We start from the raw sequence: 23,631 nt of genomic DNA, 5'->3' as shown, positions 1-23,631 counted from the left end.
CGGCGAGTCTGTCATTTTGTGGGTTGCTCTTTAAGCCTTTCACTGACATTGAAAAACGAAAGCGAGGAAGGAATGAGATTAATGTTTTGCATGAGTGAGCAAAATACTACTTTGAACTTCGTTTACAAATACGTTTGTACTTATTAACTATCCCTTGCAATTATATACAGTATATAAAAGTCAACACGAGCACAATTCAGTAACTAAGACATCTATACTTTTTATGGGATAGCTTCAAGTCCCGCCCCCTATTTGTGACATGATATTAAAGGAAAAAAAATTATCTGTAACCGTCAAACCGAAGTTGATTCGTTTGTCAAATTTTTCTACCTCAATTTTTGTTGGACTCATAAAGAATGACATATCTGCTCCACACTTCAATCAAATTTGTCAATAATGAACAACCCATACTATTTCATAGAAGTGTAGTTCGTTTAAAAAAATGTTTTCTGATGTGGAAGTTCAGATAATGCTGCAACTACTGAACATACTTAGAAATTCAATAAACTACAAACTTAGGGCTCTAATACCAGTTGACGAACAATAAAGAAAAGACGAAAATTAACGTGAAAAACTTCAAATCGGAGAAAAACCCAAGATTCACTATGAAAATTTTATTACAATCAGATTTCTCTCCCCAACTCCAACTGCACAAACAAATATCAAACTTAAAGTGTTTCAATTGGAATGAATAAAACCTACGATCATGAACTCCTTTTTATAGCACTTGAGCATATTTCTTCTTATATCTTTCGATCCAGAATAATTGCACTCCTAATATTTCGACCAAACTCAACCTATGAATTAAAATGAACAAAATAAAAAGTATTAAAGTAAAAATGGATGTTTTGAAAATATAAAACAAAAAATCGAGGGGAGTCTACCAAAATAAAATAGTATTTAAAAATCAAACCATACAAATGTGGAATAGGGCCATGGAATGGGCCGAAATATGACTCTTACTTCTCCAACCGCTTTACCCATTCGTATGAAAAAGACGAACAACTAGAAAAATCGAGGGAAGCCACTGCTTTGACAAAACAAAAAACCTCTCGTCGGCGCTGGAAAAATTGCCGGAGCTAATGGACAACGGCGAAATTCCCGACAACGCTAATGAAAGTAATGGTTTTCCTTCTTCTTCTGGTTCGTCGTCTTCGAATTGGTGGATTGTTTAGCTTAAACCTGGCCAGCACCCTCTTTCGTTTTCTGCTGATCTTTTTTCCTGGGTTTTCTTTTTGGGTTTCAGATTGCCCTGGTCCTCAGTCGGAGTCCGCGGGGAAATCCGACGCCTGCCAAGGATGTCCCAACCAAGAAATTTGTGCTACTGCTCCCAAAGGCCCTGACCCAGGTCCCCTTTCTCCATAAACCCTATGAATCTGTTTCTGTTTTACTTTCTGTTGCTTGCAATTGAGATTTGGATGAGTTTCTGCTTACATCTTCTGAGCTGTTGGGGCTGCTTGGTTTTCTGTTTGGCTGGTTTTTGAGGCCAACAACGATATCACTTTATGAGAATGGGGCACCTCTTATTGGTATTTGTTTGCTTCAATAATTGGGCACTAGTCTTGGGGACTGAGGAGGCTCAATCCACTCTGGTTTCAACTTGAAAAGGCAACTAGAGTTTTAAGTTATGAAATTTTGGTTTGAAATTTGAATTCTATTTTGATGTTTGAACTTTCAGATTTATTCCATTTTGGTCCAGGAAATTTCATAATGTGTATTTTAATTCTGGACTTAAAAACAATCATTCTGGTATTTGCTTTGTATTTTAAAGTTGATAATGTGGCTTCAACTATGTGTATAATGTGTTAACATGAGCATGTATTCAAACTATATAGGTTGGATGCAAGTATTAGGTGAGCGGATATGAGGTGATGAAATAGTCATTGTTTTGAAAATTTAGAAGGTTTAGGCACCAAATCGAGAATGATTATTTTTTTTTAAAGTTTAGAGACTAAAATAGATTGTTTTAACATCTAGGGACCAAAATGAAATAAACCAATTTTAGGGACTTTAATAGGATTTAATTTTAAACTTTAAATTTTTGTGAAAGTAGAGGATATCTCTAAACATCCCAACCCCCTACACCACACCAATATCTCAAACCAATATGCTCTTATTTGTATTGCGATTCTCTCAAACCAAACAGAACATCTAAGTTTATGACCTTTTACAAGCTTTGAGTTTGTTTTTAGTTTATATAGCGCAGTGGTGGGTGTTGTGAACTGTGAAGCATTTACTGTCCCCTAGTAGGTAATTGTGATGGTTTTTCCGTTTTATTCTTTATTTTTCCATCTGCATTTTTATTTGGTATCAGGGTTTGTTTTATGTTTCGGTTTTATTTTTCATCCATCTCTAAAAATTAGCAAGAGAAAGGCAAAGAAGAAGAAAGTTAATTGCCATTTTTTCCCTTCCTCTAGTTGCATTTTAACATGTTATCTAGAACCGGATCATAGTTACTTGGATAGAAAGAAATAGGAAAATTTTCAACTGTGTTGGGCATCCATAAGTGCCTCTGTTTGGTTCGTCGGGTCAAATTTTTGTGATGACATTCCTTCATTCTTGACTTGGAGCCCTTTCTTATTATTATCTTGGCTCCCTTTTTGCCTCTTGGGCCTGTGTTTATCTATAGCCTTTCTTGTATGTAATCTTTCATTCTCCCTCCTGTCCTGACTGATTTTTTGTCTGAAAAAGAAATTTGGAATTGATGAACGGGTCATTTTGAATATGATTTATGGTTTCTGTTCCTGATAGTAGGTCAAATCTGTCTCCTTTGCGAGTTCAGCAACTTTTTTCTTGCATAGCACTGAGTGTTTAAACCTGTTTGGTTTTCTGAATCCTATGAGAATTCATTAGTAGAATCTATTCTCTCTTTCAAGAATTTTTTTTTGCTCCTACAGGCTTCTTGCTCATGATTATTAACGATTGGAAGACTCTCCTTTTGTCCTTTTGTCATTCTGTGGGCAGGGGCTTTCTCTACCCGAGCCCCAAGGCCGTTTTTCCTTCTTTTTTCTTTTGCTCTCTAACATATTACCTGTTTGTGTGTTTATCCTTATTTACCGTTCCCGACACACCTCTAATGCTGCGTATTTGTCTTTTCAGACCTGGTTGCGATAGCAGAACGAATGGCAACTGTTAAGCACAAGATTCTGGTTCTATCAGGGAAGGGTGGAGTCGGAAAGAGCACGTTCTCTGCTCAACTATCGTTTGCACTAGCAGCCATGGACTTCCAGGTAGGCCTCCTAGACATCGATATTTGTGGCCCAAGTATCCCGAAGATGCTTGGTCTAGAAGGTCAAGATGTGCATCAGAGCAACCTTGGATGGTCCCCTGTTTACGTAGAGTCCAACCTTGGAGTCATGTCAATAGGGTTCATGCTCCCAAACCCAGACGAAGCTGTCATTTGGAGAGGCCCTCGAAAAAACGGTCTCATCAAGCAGTTTCTAAAGGACGTGTACTGGGGAGAACTCGACTTCCTCGTCGTCGACGCCCCTCCAGGGACATCAGACGAGCACATTTCAATCGTGCAATGCCTCGAGGCTACCGGAATCGAAGGTGCAATAATTGTCACCACCCCACAACAAGTTTCTCTCATCGATGTGCGCAAAGAGGTGAGCTTCTGCAAAAAAGTCGGCGTCAAAGTCCTCGGAGTCGTAGAAAACATGAGCGGCTTGTGCCAACCGCTGTTGGATCTGAAGTTTCTAAAGACGAACAAGGCAGGAGAGCAGGCAGACGTAACGGAATGGGCAGCGGAGTACATCCGGGAGAAGGCGCCGGAGCTGCTAGATTTGATCACTTGCAGTGAAGTGTTTGATAGCAGTGGGGGAGGGGCTGCAAAAATGTGTAGGGAGATGGGGGTGCCATTTCTAGGGAAGGTGCCATTGGATCCACAGCTTTGTAAGGCAGCTGAAGAAGGAAGATCATGCTTTGGGGACCAGGAATGTGGGGTAAGTGCCCCAGCATTGAAGAACATTATAGAGAAGTTGATGGAAAATCAAGGGCTTTCAAGTTTCAACAATGTCAATACATGATAAAGCATAGAGTTAAAAGGGGTAAATTTGAATAATTTTTTAGTGATTTAAGGTTTTTGTGCAACTATTTAATTACCCTTCTGCTTACATTCAAGTTTAAACCACTTGTTTCTTCTCTCCTATCTTTCTAAGACACATGTTTGTTTGTTTCTCTTAGCTTGTAAAATATCTTCATATATTGATTTGATTCTGGTTTTAAAATACAGTAAAAAAGGTGATTACTAGGATAGGATGTTTTTCCTTGGGTCTATGAAATTAGTCGAGGTGTAATCAAATCAACTCGAATGTTTACAATATTTTATGTGTTTCTTGATAACCAAATGTGGTAAGATTGCATTATTTCGTTGAATGATTCCTTTTTGTTTGAAATATTGAATATTTTTAGATTTGAAAGGACAATTATGGCGCTGTGGACTTTCTCAGTGCACTTAGTCACTGAAAGTCTGAATCACTATTTTGGCCTCGGGGGACTCCGCCTAGAAGTTATTTGCCTGTTCCACTTTCGTGTAGAAAGAAATGGTATTCGAACCTAGCAACCAGCAACTTTGTTATTAGATGTCAATTAAAAAGGATAATTATGCAAATATTTGGAAAAAAAAAAGAATTCAATTTTTTCCTTGGGTAAGACATCAATTTTTTACATCAAAATTTCACTTTAAATTTTAACAATTGTTGCAATATATAGTTTTTTTTTTCAAGTTAAAAAAGTAGTGCAAATTTTACTCGCTAATTGGCCTAGTAATTTTAAGAGTTTCAGTTTAGTTATTTGGTTTGAGATTACTTTCAATTTGATCTGTTTTAAAATTTGAATTTGGTTCCAATAGTTTGGTTAAATTAAACCTCACAAATTATCCCTAAAATCTTTTATTTGTCCAAAAAATCATTTATTTCCTTCTATTTTTAAATAGCTTTTTTAAGTACCACATAGCCTTAAACCTCAATACGGTCACATTTACCCAAAACGTGTCAAAATAGTAATGAAATACTCTTGGTTTTTTACTTTCATTGTAATGATTTAGTCCCTAAACTTTCGTTTATAATAATTTAATCATTCTACTTTCAAATTAGTAATAATTTAGTCTCTTAATTTTAATATGTAACAATTTAGTCCATGTAGTTTAAGTTTGTAACAATTTAGTATCTACCGTGAAAATTTATGTTAAGATTTATAAGGCTTCTTACGACTCACAAGGGGTCAAATGTATTAATAAATTACAGAGGTTGAATCGTCATATGATACAAACTGCTGACACTAAATTTTGATAAGATCTTTCCTAGTAGAGACTGAATTGTTATAAATTTTTCACAATACATGCTAAATTGTTACAAATTTTAAACCGAAAAGACTAAATTATTAACAATTTGAAAGTATGAGATCTAATCATTACAAACTCAGTTTAGGAACTAAATTGTTACTTCAATAAACGTACACAAATCAATTATACTTTCTAACCTTATTATATTTGATTAAATTACAGGGACTAAATTGAAACTTTGATAATTATGCGGACCAAATTGAAACTAAATCGACACTCAAGTGGGACTAAATTGAAAAGATTATTATAGCCCATATAAGAGAGCCTCTAAGGCCGAAAGCCCAATTAGAGCTCCATTGTCACTGGTCCTCCTTCATCCTCAGATTCAGCCCTAAACCATCTGCCGTTCCTCTCCTTTCTGCCATTTTTGAACTCACAAAGCTCGAATTCTCTGAATCAAGCTCCATCAACACTACTGCTTTCTTCCCCGTCATCTCTAGGTATCTTCATCGTCACCCTCTTCGTCGTCATCTTATTCCTTTTTTTTTTCTTATTTCTTTACGATCAATGCATTTCTCTCATTGTCATATTTGGAATGAAAGTTGGTTTTCCCACAACATACGAATTATTCTTATTCTGGATTCTTATATCTTCTTGTTTAAGTATGCATTGAATTGAATCTCAGTTTGCCTTGCGGAATAGGGTTCTCGCTCTTTACCAATTTCTGTTTTTCTTTCTTTCGTGATGGAATGAAATTCGGACTTGAATTGTGTACGTCTGGGTTGGTTGAAGTATAATTTGTGTTATTTCCAAGTGCTCCTTTGTTTTCAGGACTACTAAAATATGATGTAATTCAGTAATTGGTTGGTTTATAATTGGATAATTAAGTGATGTGATATAGTAATTTGAAATTGGATGCTTGTTTTTATCTTAGTCGCAGCTTCACCCAATTTGAGAAGATAATTTGGTTGCATATTGCTAAATATTATCAGACTTCAATTCGATTAGAGTTTGGAATTTTGATTTATCGGGGTAAATTTCTCTATGGTTTAGGTATTAGTTGAAGATAAAACACGTTTTAGATTTCCTCCTTTAAACCCCATAACTTGAGTTGTTGGGCTAGGGATTCTTAAAACTCCCCTTTACGTCTACCCTTGAGTATTGGTTTGATTCACGTGGCCGAACTTGTAAACTTGTAAACCAGTAAACCATAAATATGTGATAGGCTCCAGTGAAGAAAGTGTATTCGAGAAAGAGAGGATGAGAGCGTGGGGCGTATGGGTATTTTGTTAGTAGGTACTAGCGGACCTTAGTTTAGTTTCTTAAGCGGGTTATATGGGTATTTTGTAAATACGGTAAATACACCCATGGTAGAAGGTCGGGGTATATTTCTGTCAGTTTGTTTAAGGACTGTTTGGGAGAGGCACTGGAGCTCTCTAATTCTTGCTTGGCCCATTGTAATGCCTTCGGAATAGAAGAGAGTTCTATCATTTTGAAGTTATATGCTTAGGATCTCATATTCTAACACTTATGTTAAATCAGATCTTAGTTTAAGCTGTTAAAGTAGGAATTAATAGATAGTCTGTTTCATGATAATGGTATATGTATTGCAGAAGAAAATATGGCTATGAGCCAATCTAGATTATTTAGAAGCATTATCAATGCCAAAGATGCAATCAAAGTGACGTCTGTGAGAACATTTGCTGCTGGAGGTAAAAAGAAGGGCTCTAAAGGCGGTGCGGCTGCTGATGGTCCTAAAGCATCAATTCTAAGTAAAGAGGTCAAGTCTTCCACTGTTGTTGGTGCCAATATTCTTAAGGAAGGTGCAGATCCAAAAGTTATGGCAGACTCGGAGTACCCCGATTGGCTGTGGCGTTTGATCGATAAACATCCAGCTCTGAGTGAATTACGCAGGAAGAATGTCGAAGCCCTTCCCTACGAGGATCTGAAACGATTCGTTAAACTGGATAATCGAGCAAGTATTAAGGAAAACAACTCTATTAAGGCCAAGAATTGATGTAAGAATCTAGCATAGGCTTTTGTTAATGTAATGCAGCTCCTTTCTTCCCACAATTATATATGATTAACTTTGGTCCTTTTTTTTTTTGTTTTACACCTACCCTCACCCCCGCAACGACCTTCGACCGTTCGACTTAGTCTTTGAGTGCTGGATTAGTGATATCATGTCATGGAAACACGATAAGGTCGTAGTCTTGTACTGTAGAATGATTATCAATAACTAGCAAGCCTCATCTCTGATCTCTGCCTTGCCTATCACATTTTCACCTTTTTTGCATTATTTCTCTCTTGAAAGTCTATTCTGATGCCTACTTTCTGTTAGTTTCTGCAAGAATGGTCAAAACCCGAGCAGCACGGCGCCAAGTGGATAGAATCTATAAACACAAACCAATCTTGTTGTGACCCTTTACTTCTGCAGAAAAAAGAGAGTTAGGAGTCGAGTCAATCTCCTGAAAGCATCATGTGGAAGGAAGAACAAGCAAAACTGCAACAGCTTAACAGACACAAGGTATTTTAGATCTGTAAGCCACTATCCTATTGTCAAAAAAGCACAAAACTTCTGATTTACTACACATTCTTTAGTTGAATGAGAACGGATGCTGACGCACGATTCACACGTCAGTATTGCAGTGGGCCACCATCAAAGTTTCATCTGCTTCGTCCCACTCAAGCATAGTTTACCATCTTTCGGGTCCCAACAGCCATAAAGCCATAATTCTTTAATTGAATGAGAACATAAACTTGGATGATTCTTTTCATCATCGAAACCTTGAATTGTCAAAATTTTGAATGCGTACGGAATACTTTTATGTCCCACTAGATAATTTTATATCTCACCTTTTTTTTTTTAATAAATATAAAAATGAGCATCATATAGTTAACATTGTTAGGTGTGGTTGATGCTTCAAGTGGTTGTATTTGTGTCCACATGGTTGATAATGATAAGTCAACTTTCTTGTCCTAAAATTAATGTGTGATACTTTTTGGAATCAATCTGTTTTTCTTGACGAGAAACCGAGCTTTCATTCAAAAAAAGATGAATGAAAATGCAGCAGAGTTCGAAAATAATCAACTAGCATATATGAGGCCAATAGAAAGAAACAGAAAGAATCTATGAAATTACGAAGAATTGGTTGGAAGTAAAATCTTTGGCAACACAACATGTTTTTGTTTTGACATTGATATGAGAAAAAAGATTTTTTTTCTCCTTTTTCTTGTTCTGTCCAAAAACAATTAAATATCAACCATGGACGTTGCCCTCCAAAATGGTCCCAAAAAAAAAACCCAGTACGTCTATTGTGATACAATTTGTTTAGTGCAGGACCAAAGTTTTAGATGTCGATGTTGATGAACATGTCGATGGATATATGTAAAAGTTAGAGAAATTAAAAAATTGTAAAAGATTATTTAAATTAACAAATAAAAATTTTCTAAATAAGTTAAAAATAATTAATATTAATATTATGTATATATTAGTGAGATTTTGTTCATATTTTTCATATTTTGTCGATTTTTTTTTTGTACTATGATGGAAATGTCGATTTACCTCTCGTGTCGATATCGAACCATGGAAATATGGATATGTTGAAAATATAAAAATTTGAAATTCAAGTTTTTAAGATTTTCTGATTTTCACAATATGTGGATATTTAAAAATTAAGAATATATATATATATATATATATATATATATATATATATATATATATATCATTTTCACTTTAATCTAAAGATAATTCATAAGAGTATGATTTTTAAAAACTACTTAAAAAGATATAGGTAAGAAATATTATTAATATATTAGCTAAACTTTTTTTTTTAGTACAACATGTGAGGTGGAGGATCGAACTCACAATCTCTTATTGGAGATATACACTAATTTTTGCAATGCCTTAATTAACTTGAACATTAATTAGAGATTAGTAACTCTAATTAGTAACATTTTTAGAGGTTTGAAATTTATATCTCCAAGCTATAATATAAATAATTGTCCAAAATTTGCAATTCATCCTTTAAACTAAAATATGCAATTCGGTATTGACCTAATATTTAAATATAATTTTCTTTCTTTCTTATAATAAATAAAAAGGTAATCCAAAGAGAAAATCTCAATCCTTCAACTAGCCTAGGGTTCATAATTGAAAGTCAACAATATAACCAAAAAAGTCAAAGAAGTCTCTTTTTTGTTCATATTTGGAGCCCACTAATTGTCCCATACAACTCAATTTCCTACCAACGACTTATCAATCTTCTTATATGTATTAATTCACAATTATTTTGTTTTGTTATTTAATTTTATACAATGTTAAAAGTTTGGTACCTAATCTTTGAGAATTGTATCCGTTTAATATTAGTATTTTAAGCTTCTATTAAACTTTTTTTTTTCAATTCAACAGATGAAGATAATATTCTTTTGATCCATATACTTTCCGATTTGGTTCATTTCAGTTGGAATTTTCAAACCTCCATTTTTTATCATTATACTTTCAACTTTTGTTCATTTTAATATTTATACTTTTAAAAAATTAATTGTGGTCTCAATACTTCAAAAGTGACCATTTTGATCGTCTCATTTTCTCATCATCTCATTTATTTCCATCAAAATTTTAGCATGACACTTCACTCGCTAAATCTCTTAAAATGTAGTAATTACTTTGTATTAAAAGGTTTCCATTATGGATAAAAATTTTACAAATAAGAATAAAATGGTAAATTTTTAAAATAACAAGAACATGTTTTGAAAGATAAAAAACTAAAATAAACAAAAGTTAAAAGTACATTGACCAAATTTGAAAATACGGGCACCAAAAGAATATTTAAATCTAATAGATGACTTATTTACTTGACTATATTTGGATTGGTATTAAAACTTTTAAAAGTTGTGTCTACTCAAACTGTGTCTAATAAGTCTATTAATTTTATCGTAATGATAATGATAAAAAAAATGTTAAAAAAAAAATCTTATATGATATGGTGTCTAATTTAGTCTTTCCGTTATTTATTTCGGCTGGGGTTGAATTCAGATTTTGCTGATAAAGTGGGCAGACTTGAGACTTCCCATCTTATCCTTTTTAAACAGATATTATTTTAAACCCTTTTTATATTTATAAACTTATATTATTTTTAGATCAATTTGCTCACCGATTAAGAAGTCTCTGCTCTGCCAAATCGAGCTGAGCTCAAGTAGTTAAGACATTTATCTTTAAACGTCACGAGTTCAAACCCCCCACCCTAAATTTGAAAACTTACCTTAAAATTTAATTAAGGTGATTTTTATAATGTACCATGAATTAAAAACCTGACCCTCCACAAACTGCGAAGTTTGTTGGGATGATATTGTTTTTTTTGCCATTGAGATTTATAGATTTTCATAAACCTCATCTCATAATTATTTGATTTTTAATTCTTATTTTTTTATTTTATGTTGTTACATTTTGATATTTATCAATAATCAAATATGAGTTTTTTTTTTTTTTTTTTTTGTGTATGTAATTGAGTTAAAATTTTGGGAGTTTTTATCAAATTGCATGGGATGAAAGAGAGGATAACAAAAACTTATTTATTTCTTTTTATATGTTACTACTATATTTTCTATAAATATCTCTCTTTCTATTACTTTCAAAACAAACCAACACAGCCTATAATTTATACTCTCTTATCTATTTTCAACGTTTCATTTGTATTGTTCTATCCTAGAGCAGACATGCCAAAAAATACCTACTGCACCACCCGTGATTGATAAAGAAATATACACGGTAGAGGATTTGAATCTCGCTAAAGAGAGCGAGATACCCGCTCCTCAACTTAATTGATTACGTGTTTGTTTCTCAATATTTACTCAAATTATCTATATTATTTGTAATTTTTCAAACATTTTAAATAAAAGTAGAAACAAAATAAATTATGAAAATACTAACATAATTTTTTTAAATAGAAAACTAAAAACAAAATCGAAAAGAAACAAAAAAGAAAAAAAATGCCAGTCTTAGCTGTCACCTTTCGTTAGTCAATAACACTAAAGATTTTTTTAAAAGAAGAGAAAACTATTTATCTTAACAAAAAAAGAAAAAAGAAAGAGGAGGAAAAAGAAGAAAGAAAAGAAAACTATTTTTTTTATTAAATAACAATGTATTAATTTTTTTAATTTGATTTCTTTTCTCTCCTTATAATTATTCTAAAACAATAGGAATTTACACAGTTTTTCACATCCTATTTGATAATAGTTGACTTAGACTTTTACATTTATGTCTATGAATAAATATATAGATTAAAATTAATTATTATAATTTTTTATATATATCTTCATCCCTTGTGTTACATTTTAGTCTATATCTCATAATATAGTTGTGTTTTATATTTTTATTATTTTAAAATAAGTATTTGGTAGCAGATTTTAAAGTCAGAATCTTAATTTTTTTTTTAAACATTATTCAAGGTGGATTTAACAATATATTTATAAACTAAATTAACTATTTAATTAAATTTAGAAAATTATTAATTAATTTATTAACATGTGTTATACAATTTGTTTCATTATTATTTTATAATATTATATAATTTATAATAGATGTTTTTACTTATTTTAATTTTAACGAAAATGAAATAAATTTATAACATAAAATAATATATTTATCAAACTTTATATATATATAGATGTAGTTCTGCCTTTCAAAGTTTCAAATTTAAAATTTGTTTTAAGAATTTCCACTATTTATATTACAAAATACAAAGATAAATATTCACTATATCTATCCCCATCCCCATCGTGCAATTATTGTGTTAAAAAAGAGTTTATTCTCTATACTTTTATAATTTTCAATTTTATACTTATGATTTGGTCAAATTTAAAAAATTATCATCTTTATAATTACGAGTCGTTACTTATTAAATACATCGTACATTTTTTTATATATGTGGCAATGAACAGATAATTTTATTTGGCTGACTAAATTAACGAATCCTACGTGTTAAGTTTTAGTAGTTAAGAGTAACAAAAAATATTAGACCATTATGACCAAATTGATAATATATCTAATGAATAGCAATATTAGAAAAAAATAAAACGTAGAAAAAAAGTCTCTATTTAAATTGGATATTTCAACGCTTTTTTTTTTTTTAATATTTTACTTTGGGACTTGGGTAGTTTGTTATACGGAAATAATAAGTATTAGAATTTGACTAATTATTTATTAATTTTCTTGGCATGTTGTCGTTCCATTTGGATTTATACGAGTCTACAAGTCAATGGTTGTTAGTTGAAGGAATCGAGTCATTCGTAATCTTTTTCTAAATTAATCATTTAAGTTTTAAAAAATATTAAAATAAATCTGATATTGAGATGTTTGAGCCACCGTTTTACTAATAACCTCATATATTTTTAACGTAGAGTTACGAGACTTTAACCTAGTCCATCATCGTGAAATATAAATACGAGAACCGGTCCCACACCTAAGTAGGTTGGGAAATTAATAAACTTGAATAATTTTCTTTTAAATATGCAAATAAGAAAGAAAAACTCTAAACACAAGAATAAACGATATAGCAAAATTATTCACTAATATTTAACACAATTACTTAAGGTACATAAATGAAAAACGCTCACTAAACCCACGGGATACAGACTCTTTTTCAACAAGTCTCTTTTATTTGAATTCTGTACAAATGAAACCTTAATACAATATTGTAATGCTTATAAGACAATAATATCTTACTTTTTGTAGGAATTGATTATAGTGTTGAAAATCATTTTCTTCATAGGGCACGAGTTTTCTGTTTTGGCTCCATTATCCCAACAAAGTACACGCGTGATTTGATAATATCGAATCAAAATCATTTGAACATCTAAGTGTGGTCGGCAAAAGTCAAGTCTTGTCATAACACTTCATAAGACTTTTCTGATACATCTCGATAATAGATTTAATTTTCAAACAAGTAAGAACCGATGCATTCGGCAAAAATTAAAATAACTAATATCTTGGGAAAAAATATTTATTACTACTTAAAAGTACCATTTTTTTAATATTTTAAGAACAATTATTTTTTTTAATTGGATTTATGCTTGTTTTATGGAACTCATTTCATATCATGGTTCAAACGTTAAAGATGGGGTTTGCTAATTCTTTTTCAAATCCGAAGATAAAAAGTTCCCCCGGAACCGAAATCCCTGGATCATCTGTCAACTGCTCAATCAATTACTTCTTTGGAATACTAAAAGAAAATATACATACATACATACACACACACATCTTTCGGACTCGGTTAGTTTGGTATGGAAATAACAAGTATTAAAATCGACTATTTATTTATTAATTTTATAGCATGGCGTCATAAATTATTTTGGATTTATACGAGTCTACAAGTCAATAGTTGTAACTTCAAGGAATTGAGTCATTCATTATTTTTTTTCTAAATTAATCATTTAAGTTTTCAAAATTATTAAAATAAAAGTTTAAAAAAATAGTATTTTAATCCTCTAGTCTCTAAATCCTGATCATGCTTTCAACTTTTATTCATTTTTAAAGAAATATTAAAATAAATCTACAAACATCATCTTGTCCGATCTAGAGACGGACGTTTGAGCCATAGTTCTAATAATAGTCTGACGAGTTAGAACACTTGAATTTACGTAAATTTCTATTTGAATTCAATGGGTTAGGATATTTAGATTCTATGGATCGGTAAGTTTGTATGACTTGTGTATTTGAATTATAAAAGAAATTGTTACAAAAATTGTTGGGAATGTGAACATAAGTTCCACGTAAAGTAAAAAAATGAGAAGGATCTCAATTTCCAACCACTACAATCTCTCAAAATATTTTAATAAAGTTCAAAATCAAAATAACGATGAACTTCATTAATTTAGGATAGTTTTTAAGAAGTGCTTTGAAGTGAAATACTTTTCTACGAGTACTTTTAGAAAAAGCACTAATTAAAGACTTCTTTCATAAGCATTTTAGAATTTTTAAAACTTTTGAAATCACTTTGATCCTTTTAAAAAATATTATTTTAAGTAATCAAAAGAAAATTTCACTTTTTTTTAGGGATATAAGCCTGCAATCATATTTTAATCGGTTGGTTTATGTTAAGATTAGTTTGAAAGCTCCCTCTTGAAGCGAACAATATTATAGTATAACAAAAAAAAAAAAACCACGAGATTGAAAAATGTAAAATTAAAAGAACAAAATTTTATTTAAAATTCTATATTTTTGCTTGAGAGATGGTTTTCTGATTGGCAGCTTTGTTTTAAAATATTCACAGCTGAACGTAGTTTTTGACACACCTAATTCCTAAATTAATCAGTCAATAGACTTTAAAAGCTGTGATTTACGTAATTATGTTATTTTCTCATTTTAAATTACTAATTATAAATTGACGTAATTATGTTTATTTTGTTATTTTCAATTACTAATTAAAATTGACGTAATTACGTTTGTTTTCTCATTTTCTTCAACTAAAAATTATAAATATTTGAAATCTTTCTACCACATATATTAATTTATAGTTTTAGCGATGACTTAATTGATAAGATTCAATTAATTTAAAATACGATTTGAAAATATGTTTAGTGGCAAATTAAAAAGAAGGATATAATCTGGCCCTGCCACGTGTTGGAAGAAGCAAAGTGCCACTCTCACGAAATTTACGGTAAATTTGCAAAACGGTCGAAAAAATGTTGTTGTGAATTACTGACTTTTTTTTTTCTAGTTAAATACAAATATATTATTATATTAATTTTTTAATTAAAATAATATTAAAGTGTAATTTTTAATTACTATTTTATTGATATTGTATATTTTTTTATAATAGTTTATTTAATATTAAGTTATTAACAAATAATAAATAATTAAAACAAAATTACATTAGCTAATTACAAATATATTATTATGCTAATTTTTTTAAATTAAAATAATATTAACGTTTGATTTTAATTACTATTTTATTGATATTATATATTTTTTTATAATTAACAAATAATAAATAATTAAAATAAAATTACATCAATTAAAGTAATTTCTTTTATTAGAAGAACCAATATTTAATATAAAATTTTTGTTCTAATATGTAATAATAATGATTTCTATTTTAATAAAATTTATTGATATTAATTAATAATAACACATTAAAATTAAATTTATAATATTTCATAATAAACTTAATAAAAGTTGTATAAAACTTTTATTAGAAAAAATATTTGTAGTATAAATAAAAAAGGAATAATAAAAACCAAACAATTAATTAAAAATCTATGGATGAGATCCATAAAAAATAGAGAAAATGTGAGACCCACCGAATAAGAAATAGAAATAACATAGTAAAGAATGAGATTATAAAATTTGAGGTGTATCCCATCACTTGATATTAGATATTTGAACTTATAGCTTTATTCAAATATATTTTTTAAATAAAACAAGCATTTATTTTCTTAGCAGTTTGATTAAGGTATATTATCTCTACTAAAAAATAGGATGTTTAAATCCCTACCCGATTTCAAACTAAAAAAATTAATTTTTTTTTTTTGAAAAAATATTTTCATAGATCTTCCTACCGACTTATGGTGTCCATATTTTTGTTGACTCGAAAATTTGATAAGATTTACCTATCTATCCAATAAATAAAAATATTCATATCTAAAAGAAATTCTACTAACTGGAAAAAAAAAAAGGTTAAATATTATTTTTATCCGTTGTACATTTAGTTTTTTTCATTATGGTTAGTGTTTATCTATTTTAATCTTTGCTTAAATCACTTCATTTTCTTTTTAAATTTATTGAAAGGTAGCCCTAACTTTGAATTATAGGTTTCGGTTGTATAAAAATTTGTGCTAAACTTTTTCAAATAGAGATCAAAATAGTAACTTTTAAATATAGAGACAGAGACAAAAATTTTAAAAGTTCATGGACTAAAATAAACAAAGTTGAAATCATATACTAGACCTGATTTGATTTCGAAGAATGAACTGAATATGGACAGTTTCAATAAGATTTAATTTTCAAACAAATTTATTTCTATCTATTCCATGACTGTTACAATTTACACCACAATTTTAAATCAGAAGAGAAATTAAGGAAAAAAAAAAGACAAATTCATTCACTCTAATCAATAACCATGCCAGATCTGATTCATCACACGAGCGAGAATAGAAATTTTAAAAACAGACGGATTAAAATGAAAAAATGGGACGGTAAAATTGTAAATTTGTGAAAAGAGTTGATATTTTTCACTGGGGATTGACTTGCGGAAACTGAATTATTAATGTGAAAGGAAATTTCTATTAAGGTTCCCAAGGGAAGAAGGAGAAGAAGATGATAATGTGTGGTCAAATTGAATTTGAGCAAATTGTGAATCTGTGATGGCCGAATATGTTTGAAAATTCAAAGAATTTGTGATCCTTCACATTCAAACTTTCTCTCTCATCCCCCATTTTTTTCCTTTAAATTCAGCGCCCCCCATTGCCGTCTCTTTCTGTGCCTATTTCTCAGTTGCAGCAGATTTCTTTTTTTTTTTTTATCCAGTTCTGTGTATTCTTCTTCTTCTTCGCAGCAACTTCATGGGAACTGAAGGACCTCCACTCAACGTTTGTATCTCTCACTCTCTCTGTAACTGAAAATCGTTGAGTGTTTCTGATTTTGTTTTCTTGTATTGGGGAAAATTCGTGGTAATATCGCCATTGAATCAATCTCTGTTCTGGTTAATTTCTTCTTCTTCGATTGAATTCGATTTCTGAACCCCATTTGAATTCAAACGATCTAGTCATTTTTTCTAACGAATTTGGTTTCGTTTCCTAACCCCATTGTATCAATCTTCTTCAATTGATGCTGAATCTGATTTCTAATTCATAAGTTTGAACCCTACCAGATTAGATTGATATTTTTGCTCCCCTTTTTCTTTTTGTTTGGTTGTTAACAGCAACAGCTCTGAACCGTGTCTCTTCTTGATCTCCTTTTTTTAATCGTAGATTTTGGACTCGACTGTAAAATTGGATGAGATCTTGATTGTTTCCTTTTTCTCTTCTTGATGATTTTTTTATTTTTTCTTTGGTGCGAAAGAACTGGCAAATTGTGGACTTTGACTTTGATGGATGGTGTCACTTTGCGGCCATTAGTCCACATGTTTGAATTTGTGATAATGGCTGAATTGGCATTATTGAGCTCTTGGGACTTTGCCAAATGGCCTGTGGGTCCGATTCCCAAAAAGATTTTTGAGTCTTTGTGGGAAATTTTGAATCATCAAACACAACAAATAAAACCCTTTTTCTCAGAGTCTTTCGTCTGTTTCTCTAAAGTTTTTGGAGCACAAAAGTGACCCACATCATGGTTTAATCATATTACTTTAATTTGAGTTTTCTGAGTTTGCTTTTTGGTTGATTTGAGTTTTCTGAGTTTGCTTTTTGGTTGCTTCACCTTTTATGTTCTCCATTGAATTGTGTTCTATCTCTCTTTTGGGTGATTGATAGGACAATGGACCAAAAACGAAGGAACAAAAGGCAATAGACGATTGGCTTCCAATTACTTCTTCAAGGAATGCAAAATGGTGGTATTCTGCCTTCCACAATGTCACCGCCATGGTTGGTGCTGGTGTCCTCAGTCTTCCATCTGCCATGGCAAGCCTCGGATGGTAATATTTTCATTTTTATCTATCTTTACGAGTGTTCAGGTGACATGGTTAGTGCAGCTAGCCACCTTGTGATTGGAACCTATTCCATCCAATCAAATCCTTTACCTTTTCACTTTGAACCTCGGACGTTGATAAACCCATATTATGCAAACTTTAACGAAATGCATAGCATATTTCATAGTATCGAACGTGACGTACTTAGAACTTTGATCGACATGAATCCAATGAATTTGAACTCGAATTTGCAGGGGTCCTGGGGTGGCTGTGTTAGTATTGTCATGGGTCATCACTTTATACACATTATGGCAAATGGTGGAGATGCATGAAATGGTACCTGGGAAGCGGTTTGATAGATACCATGAGCTTGGACAACATGCGTTTGGTGAAAAACTAGGCCTCTATATTGTGGTTCCTCAGCAACTTATTGTTGAAGTTGGTACCAACATAGTTTATATGGTCACCGGAGGGCAATCGCTGAAGAAATTCCACGACCTCGTCTGCCCGAGCTGCAAGAGCATCAAATTAACTTACTTCATCATGATCTTCGCCTCGGTTCACTTTGTACTCTCCCACCTCCCCAACTTCAACTCCATCTCTGGTGTCTCTTTGGCTGCAGCTGTTATGTCTTTGACGTATGAATACTTTGTCAATCTTATCTAGCCCTTTCTGGTTTTTGATTTTCATAGAAGAGAATCGAACTTCATGCTGATATTTGTACTCGATTTGCAGTTACTCGACGATTGCTTGGACAACTTCTGTTGCAAAGGGTGTTCAGCCAGATGTGGATTATGGATACAAAGCTACTACCACACCAGGGACAATATTTAACTTCTTAAATGCTTTGGGAGATGTAGCTTTTGCATATGCAGGGCACAACGTGGTGCTCGAGATCCAAGCAACGATCCCATCGACACCCGAAAAGCCCTCTAAAGGACCCATGTGGAAAGGAGTCATCGTTGCCTATATAGTTGTTGCTTTGTGCTACTTCCCTGTGGCTTTGATTGGGTACTGGGTGTTTGGAAATTCTGTCAAAGAAAACATTCTGCTCTCACTAGAGAAACCTGCATGGCTTATTGCAATGGCTAACATGTTTGTTGTCATCCATGTTATAGGAAGTTACCAGGTAATGTTCTTAATCATCTTCTACAATCTGTCCCGAACAACCGTTCGACTTTGACATAATTAACCAAAACTGAAACATACATGTTTGCATGACTGCAGATATATGCAATGCCAGTGTTTGACATGATAGAAACTGTATTAGTGAAGAAATTGCGTTTCAAGCCTAGTTTTATGCTTCGATTTATCGCTCGTAACACCTATGTCGGTAAGTAAAGTAAATTTATACTGATTTCCTTCCTATCAAACATGGCTAAATAGTTGTAATGGTTTTATGTTTTTGATTTACTGCAGCACTCACAATGTTCATTGGCATTACCTTCCCTTTCTTTGGTGGTTTACTTGGATTCTTTGGAGGATTTGCCTTTGCTCCTACAACATATTTTGTAAGTGATCGTCTTCTTTTCTCTCCTCTCGTGCCGAGGATCTCAGTCCCAAACTTCCTCAACAGCAAAAAAATACTATCTATATATTTTCCCTGCAGAAATTACAATACTAGCTACTTAACCTTCTCGTTTCATTTTGCTTTCTCAGCTTCCCTGTATTATTTGGCTTGTCATTTACAAACCCAAAAGGTTCGGTTTATCTTGGTGGACTAACTGGGTAATGTTCTTCTCACACAATAATATGCCTTTCATTTGCTCTGATCTGACAGTTTCTTTATTATAAACTTCTTTCACATTCAAGTGATTCTAACATCCTCAGCTCATCTTCGGTTTCAGATATGCATCGTATTCGGAGTGCTTCTAACCGTTATATCACCTATTGGCGGTCTGAGAAACATCATACTTCAAGCCAAGCACTACAAATTCTACTCATAAATTATCCTCCAAATACAAAGAAGCAGATGATGATAGTGTCCATAAGTATGATAAAGTTGCCACTTTTATTTGAAGATCTCTAGAATCTAAGAGATTCAAACTATCTTAGAGAGGGTTTTATTTAGACTGTCAAATTATCTGTTCAGTGTCTTTGCAAATACAGCAACTTCCATGTTTGCTTCTGCATTTCCACTTCCAGAGTACAGTTGCAAATTTTTTTTACCATTTTCCACAATCAATGAAACTCAATTTTGGTTCTATTTGCTTAGCTTCAATTCTCTCTTGTTCATCAGATGCATAATAAAAACAGATGGGCAACAGAATTATCCAACATTCCACAAAATTCTCCCTTCATTTTGTCATTATTTTGCCTAGTTGTAGCTCAGCAGAACAGTCAGAGAATCATGAACAACTATTAAATAAATGTGTCAAAATCATTTAATACTAAAATAACACAAGAATTCACAATATATGTATATATAATAAAAGAGCTACATGGAGAAGAACAATAAATTACTCATTGAAGAAGAAGAATATAGAGCATCTTATTTCCAGATGAGGGTTTGAAACAACAAACATTACTGACCACAAAACTCCTCTTCTCCATTGTTGCAGACCAAGAAAAAGTGAGAAATTTTGATACCCGTTTTCCCCATGTGAATGATAATTGAATCCAACTACAATAAAGAGAAGGTGAAACCCAATTGCTTCCTACCTCTTCTTCTTCTTCTTCTTCTTCTTCTTCTTCTTCTTCCTCTTCCTCTTCTTCCTTCTGTGAATGATAACTGAATCTAACTACAATAAGAGAAGGTAAAACAAAACCACAATTTTGCTTCCTACCTCGTCTTCTTCTTCTCCAACTCACTGCTGCTTCTTTCTCTGAACAACTCAACCCATAAATTTGAAATCCACAAAATGCTAACAGAAATGGCAGTCGCAACAACAAAAATCCAAGACATCCAAACCCATTTAGGGATCACGCTCTCAGCTCCGCCATTGGCGTAGAACTCTCCCATCTTGTAGAGGAAATAGGGCCCAACAAATCCCCTGACAATCGAATACAGCACATAAAAAGGAGGAGACAGAATATTGTAAACCCTAGCGGCGAACTCGGCGTCGCCTCTCCGGGCTCTGGCGAGAGTCCAGGTGTTCTGGCAAAAGCTGGTGACCTCGGCGAGAATGAGAAGGACGAGAATCGCGTAGGCGCCATGGGAGACGACGTAGCGGCAAGTGACGAAGACGAAGAGAGTGACCAAATGATGAGCGATGAAGAGCAAATCTCCGGGGAAGAAGATGAGGTAGTGCAACAGATCCATGAGAAAGTAAGCGATGCTGTAATCGAGGACGGAGTTCTGGAGATCGGTGTTGGCGGAAGCGAAACCGCGGGCGGCGTCGGCGAGAATGGCGCCGGAGGCTAAGAACACGGCGGGCGTGCCGTGGGCGAAGGAGATTGCGCAGCTGGAAGCTTCCGGCCGGATCTTAGGGCTCCAATTACGGAAGATGAGGAAATACGCGACCAGATAGATCGACAAGAAGATTGAAAAGAAGAGAGGGAGAGGATTCAGATGGGTTTCCATTGAAACCCGTCGGCGGCCGGTGGACGTAATCGGAGGAGGATGAACTTCGCCGGCGATTGATCGGAGGAAGAAGAAGGGATTGGATTTGGGGATTTTGTAAGGAAAATCAAAGAGAAACGAAATGGAATTTTTTGATTGGAGAGAAACCCAAAAGAAATTTTGAATAAATAAACAAAGATTGGAACTTTTTTTTTTTGGGTTCTACAAAATCTCTAATAAAGAGCCATTGAATTGTATGTTCCCAAAATTATGAAGATATTTCCAATATTGAAAGATATGATAGGATAGCTGAGATTGAGAATAATATCTTACCAAAAAAAAAAAAAGGAAAATGATAAATTTTTAACAAAAACTTTTGTCTCAAAAAAGAGATAAATAAATCGAAATGTTTTTCATGACTTGATTGATCTCAGGAAGAAAAAAAATGTATTATCAATTTCTAGTTAAATTTTAATGTTGGTATAGTTATTGATTTGAATGATGGTAGATATTAATTTTAGTATTGATTCGAAAGAGTGAGTAGAATAGTTCGAAATTATACATTTTGAAATATATAGTTTGGACCTAGATTAAGTTGTCATTCTCATTAATTAATGATTCGTAGGTAGTGATCAAACCAACCAAACAACATAATCTTTTATAATTTGTAATTACTCTTCGCTCTTCCAATAGACTTAAATTCGAGGTGAATCCAAAATTATTATAATTCTATAATTATGGACTATTAAGGTTGGTTAACGATCCAAAAAATTTGATTATAATTCAATTTGTGACGGTCATATGTAGAAAGTTTATATTCTTACGCCATTGAAAAAATTGACCTTTTTTTAGTACAACAAATGTAGGGACTGAAGATTCATTATTCCACCTCTAGAGAAGGAGCGAGATGTCTTAACTGCTAAGTTGAGTTATGCTCGTCTTGTCTTGTTATTTTTTAGGAGTGAAAAAGGTTTTTGACATCCGTCCAATTAATTATAGAATATGTATTTGGTATAAAATTAGATGACATTCAAACAAAACAGTATTAGAGTTTTTTTTTTTTAATTTTAAGTTTTGGCAGAGTTATTTAATGGTAGGTTTGGTCTATTAATCTAACTTAATTTTTTACAAAGTTTGACTTTTATTAAATTAATGAGTTTTTGGAGTCTTTTACATTATTATTATTATTATTATTATTATTATTATTATTATTATTATTATTATTTGTTAAAAATAGTGGGTGAGTTAAAAGAAATTGAATAGAAAGTAAAAATGGTAAAACTTACATAGTGTATGGTTCTATTTGATGAAATTTAACATTTATTGAACTATTCTCGATTTAACATATTTTTATTTTACCATTTATTCAATTGATTCATCTTCAAATATAGCATAAAGTTTGAAATTTTACAAATAAATCAAAGTCAAATATAATATAATATAAAACTATGTGCTAACAATATTCAAACTTGTGTTATATTTGGAAAAAAAAAATGAAGAGCCTGTGATATTTTTTTAAAAAATACCTATTAAATTTATATTACGGTTTAATTTTTTTTTAAATGGAGTTTATTCAATCATTTTAATATTAAAAATTTATAATAGGAGCTCAAATATTCCTAAAAGAAGTTTCTAACAGGTATTTAGACTTTTAATTTTATATCTAACAAATCGACTTAAGTTTTATAAAAATTCTTCCTAAAAACTATTTCACTGTCATTATTTCATAAATGTCCATTGTTAGCAATATTTACAATCCAATGTTTTCTTTATCAATTATTAAGATATAAAAACATTGTTAAAATACATTACTCTTCTAAGTATCCCGTGCACAGTTCTTGATGACCCATAAACAATATCAAAAGAGACAATTTTTAGTTCAACAAATACAAAGTAGGAGATCGAACCTTTATTCGTATGAAAATTAATTGATTTCTTATCTACTAAGTCAGGATGGGCGCGAATATATTTATTTATTTAATTAATAGAAGTTAAAAAAACAATTAATTGTGTATTAGATTCATTAGATAAAAGTTGTACCTATATCTCTCCTACAAAACTAATTCAAGCTTCTTACCTACTTTTTCCTACATCTCTCCTTAAAAATATTTAGCCAAAAGGGAAATATTCTTCATTTGCTCTTTCAATAATATTTTGCCAAAAAGAGATATTCTTAGCAATGAAGCTTTGAACTCAAACTCCAATAAAGCAGTTTAAAC

General features: G+C 31.9%; 4 protein-coding genes across 9 annotated transcripts; 3 read left to right on the top strand and 1 right to left on the bottom strand.

The window, feature by feature from the left end:
- The first annotated feature begins 959 nt into the window (after positions 1–959).
- On the top strand, positions 960–4,215 carry NBP35 (nucleotide binding protein 35). The gene is given in 4 exon segments (XM_022298503.2): positions 960–1,119; positions 1,247–1,348; positions 3,100–4,007; positions 4,009–4,215. Coding segments are annotated over 4 exon segments (1,077 nt in total). The 5' UTR covers positions 960–1,082; the 3' UTR covers positions 4,039–4,215.
- A 1,410-nt stretch (positions 4,216–5,625) lies between these two features.
- LOC111021461 (uncharacterized) lies at positions 5,626–8,151 on the top strand. 6 transcript variants are annotated; one of them, XR_015792633.1, is made up of 4 exons: positions 5,626–5,784; positions 6,898–7,302; positions 7,722–7,811; positions 7,926–8,151. XR_015792633.1 is itself a non-coding variant. In XM_088127116.1 (3 exons), exon 2 carries the CDS (start codon positions 6,906–6,908, stop codon positions 7,299–7,301), a length of 396 nt encoding a protein of 131 aa, XP_087983242.1. In that variant the 5' UTR covers positions 5,626–5,784; positions 6,898–6,905; the 3' UTR covers position 7,302; positions 7,722–8,151. The 6 variants fall into 6 exon arrangements, 3 of the variants coding, with proteins under 3 accessions (XP_087983242.1, XP_087983241.1, XP_022154133.1); XR_015792632.1 differs by having other exon boundaries at positions 7,626–7,811; XR_015792631.1 differs by having other exon boundaries at positions 7,626–7,811; positions 7,886–8,151.
- Positions 8,152–16,622: 8,471 nt separating this feature from the next.
- Positions 16,623–20,116, top strand: LOC111021492 (lysine histidine transporter 1). The gene is made up of 8 exons (XM_022298484.2): positions 16,623–16,876; positions 17,756–17,916; positions 18,165–18,548; positions 18,646–19,039; positions 19,138–19,243; positions 19,330–19,421; positions 19,570–19,638; positions 19,758–20,116. Exons 1-8 carry the CDS (start codon positions 16,850–16,852, stop codon positions 19,854–19,856), a joined length of 1,332 nt encoding a protein of 443 aa, XP_022154176.1. The 5' UTR covers positions 16,623–16,849; the 3' UTR covers positions 19,857–20,116.
- Positions 20,117–20,271: 155 nt separating this feature from the next.
- On the bottom strand, positions 20,272–21,696 carry LOC111021493 (DNA-binding storekeeper). The gene has a single exon (XM_022298485.2). It carries the CDS (start codon positions 21,431–21,433, stop codon positions 20,693–20,695), a length of 741 nt encoding a protein of 246 aa, XP_022154177.1. The 5' UTR covers positions 21,434–21,696; the 3' UTR covers positions 20,272–20,692.
- Positions 21,697–23,631: the final 1,935 nt, after the last annotated feature.

This window comes from Momordica charantia, assembly GCF_013281855.1.
Source record: "Momordica charantia cultivar OHB3-1 chromosome 8 unlocalized genomic scaffold, Mcharantia_2.0 BLBB01000008.1, whole genome shotgun sequence".
NCBI lineage: Eukaryota > Viridiplantae > Streptophyta > Magnoliopsida > Cucurbitales > Cucurbitaceae > Momordica > Momordica charantia.
Note: the sequence above shows the minus strand (reverse complement) of the source record. Positions and strands in the feature narration are given on the sequence as shown.

Bases quoted from the DNA above. Each gene is read 5' to 3' on its own strand.
- LOC111021461 (XM_088127116.1), top strand. From the start codon at position 6,906: ATGGCTATGAGCCAATCTAGATTATTTAGAAGCATTATCAATGCCAAA.
- LOC111021492 (XM_022298484.2), top strand. From the start codon at position 16,850: ATGGGAACTGAAGGACCTCCACTCAAC. The intron at 17,917-18,164 runs GTAATATTTTCA...TCGAATTTGCAG, and splicing joins GCCATGGCAAGCCTCGGATG to GGGTCCTGGGGTGGCTGTGT. The intron at 19,422-19,569 runs GTAAGTGATCGT...TTGCTTTCTCAG, and splicing joins TTGCTCCTACAACATATTTT to CTTCCCTGTATTATTTGGCT.
- LOC111021493 (XM_022298485.2), bottom strand. From the start codon at position 21,433: ATGGAAACCCATCTGAATCCTCTCCCTCTCTTCTTTTCAATCTTCTTG.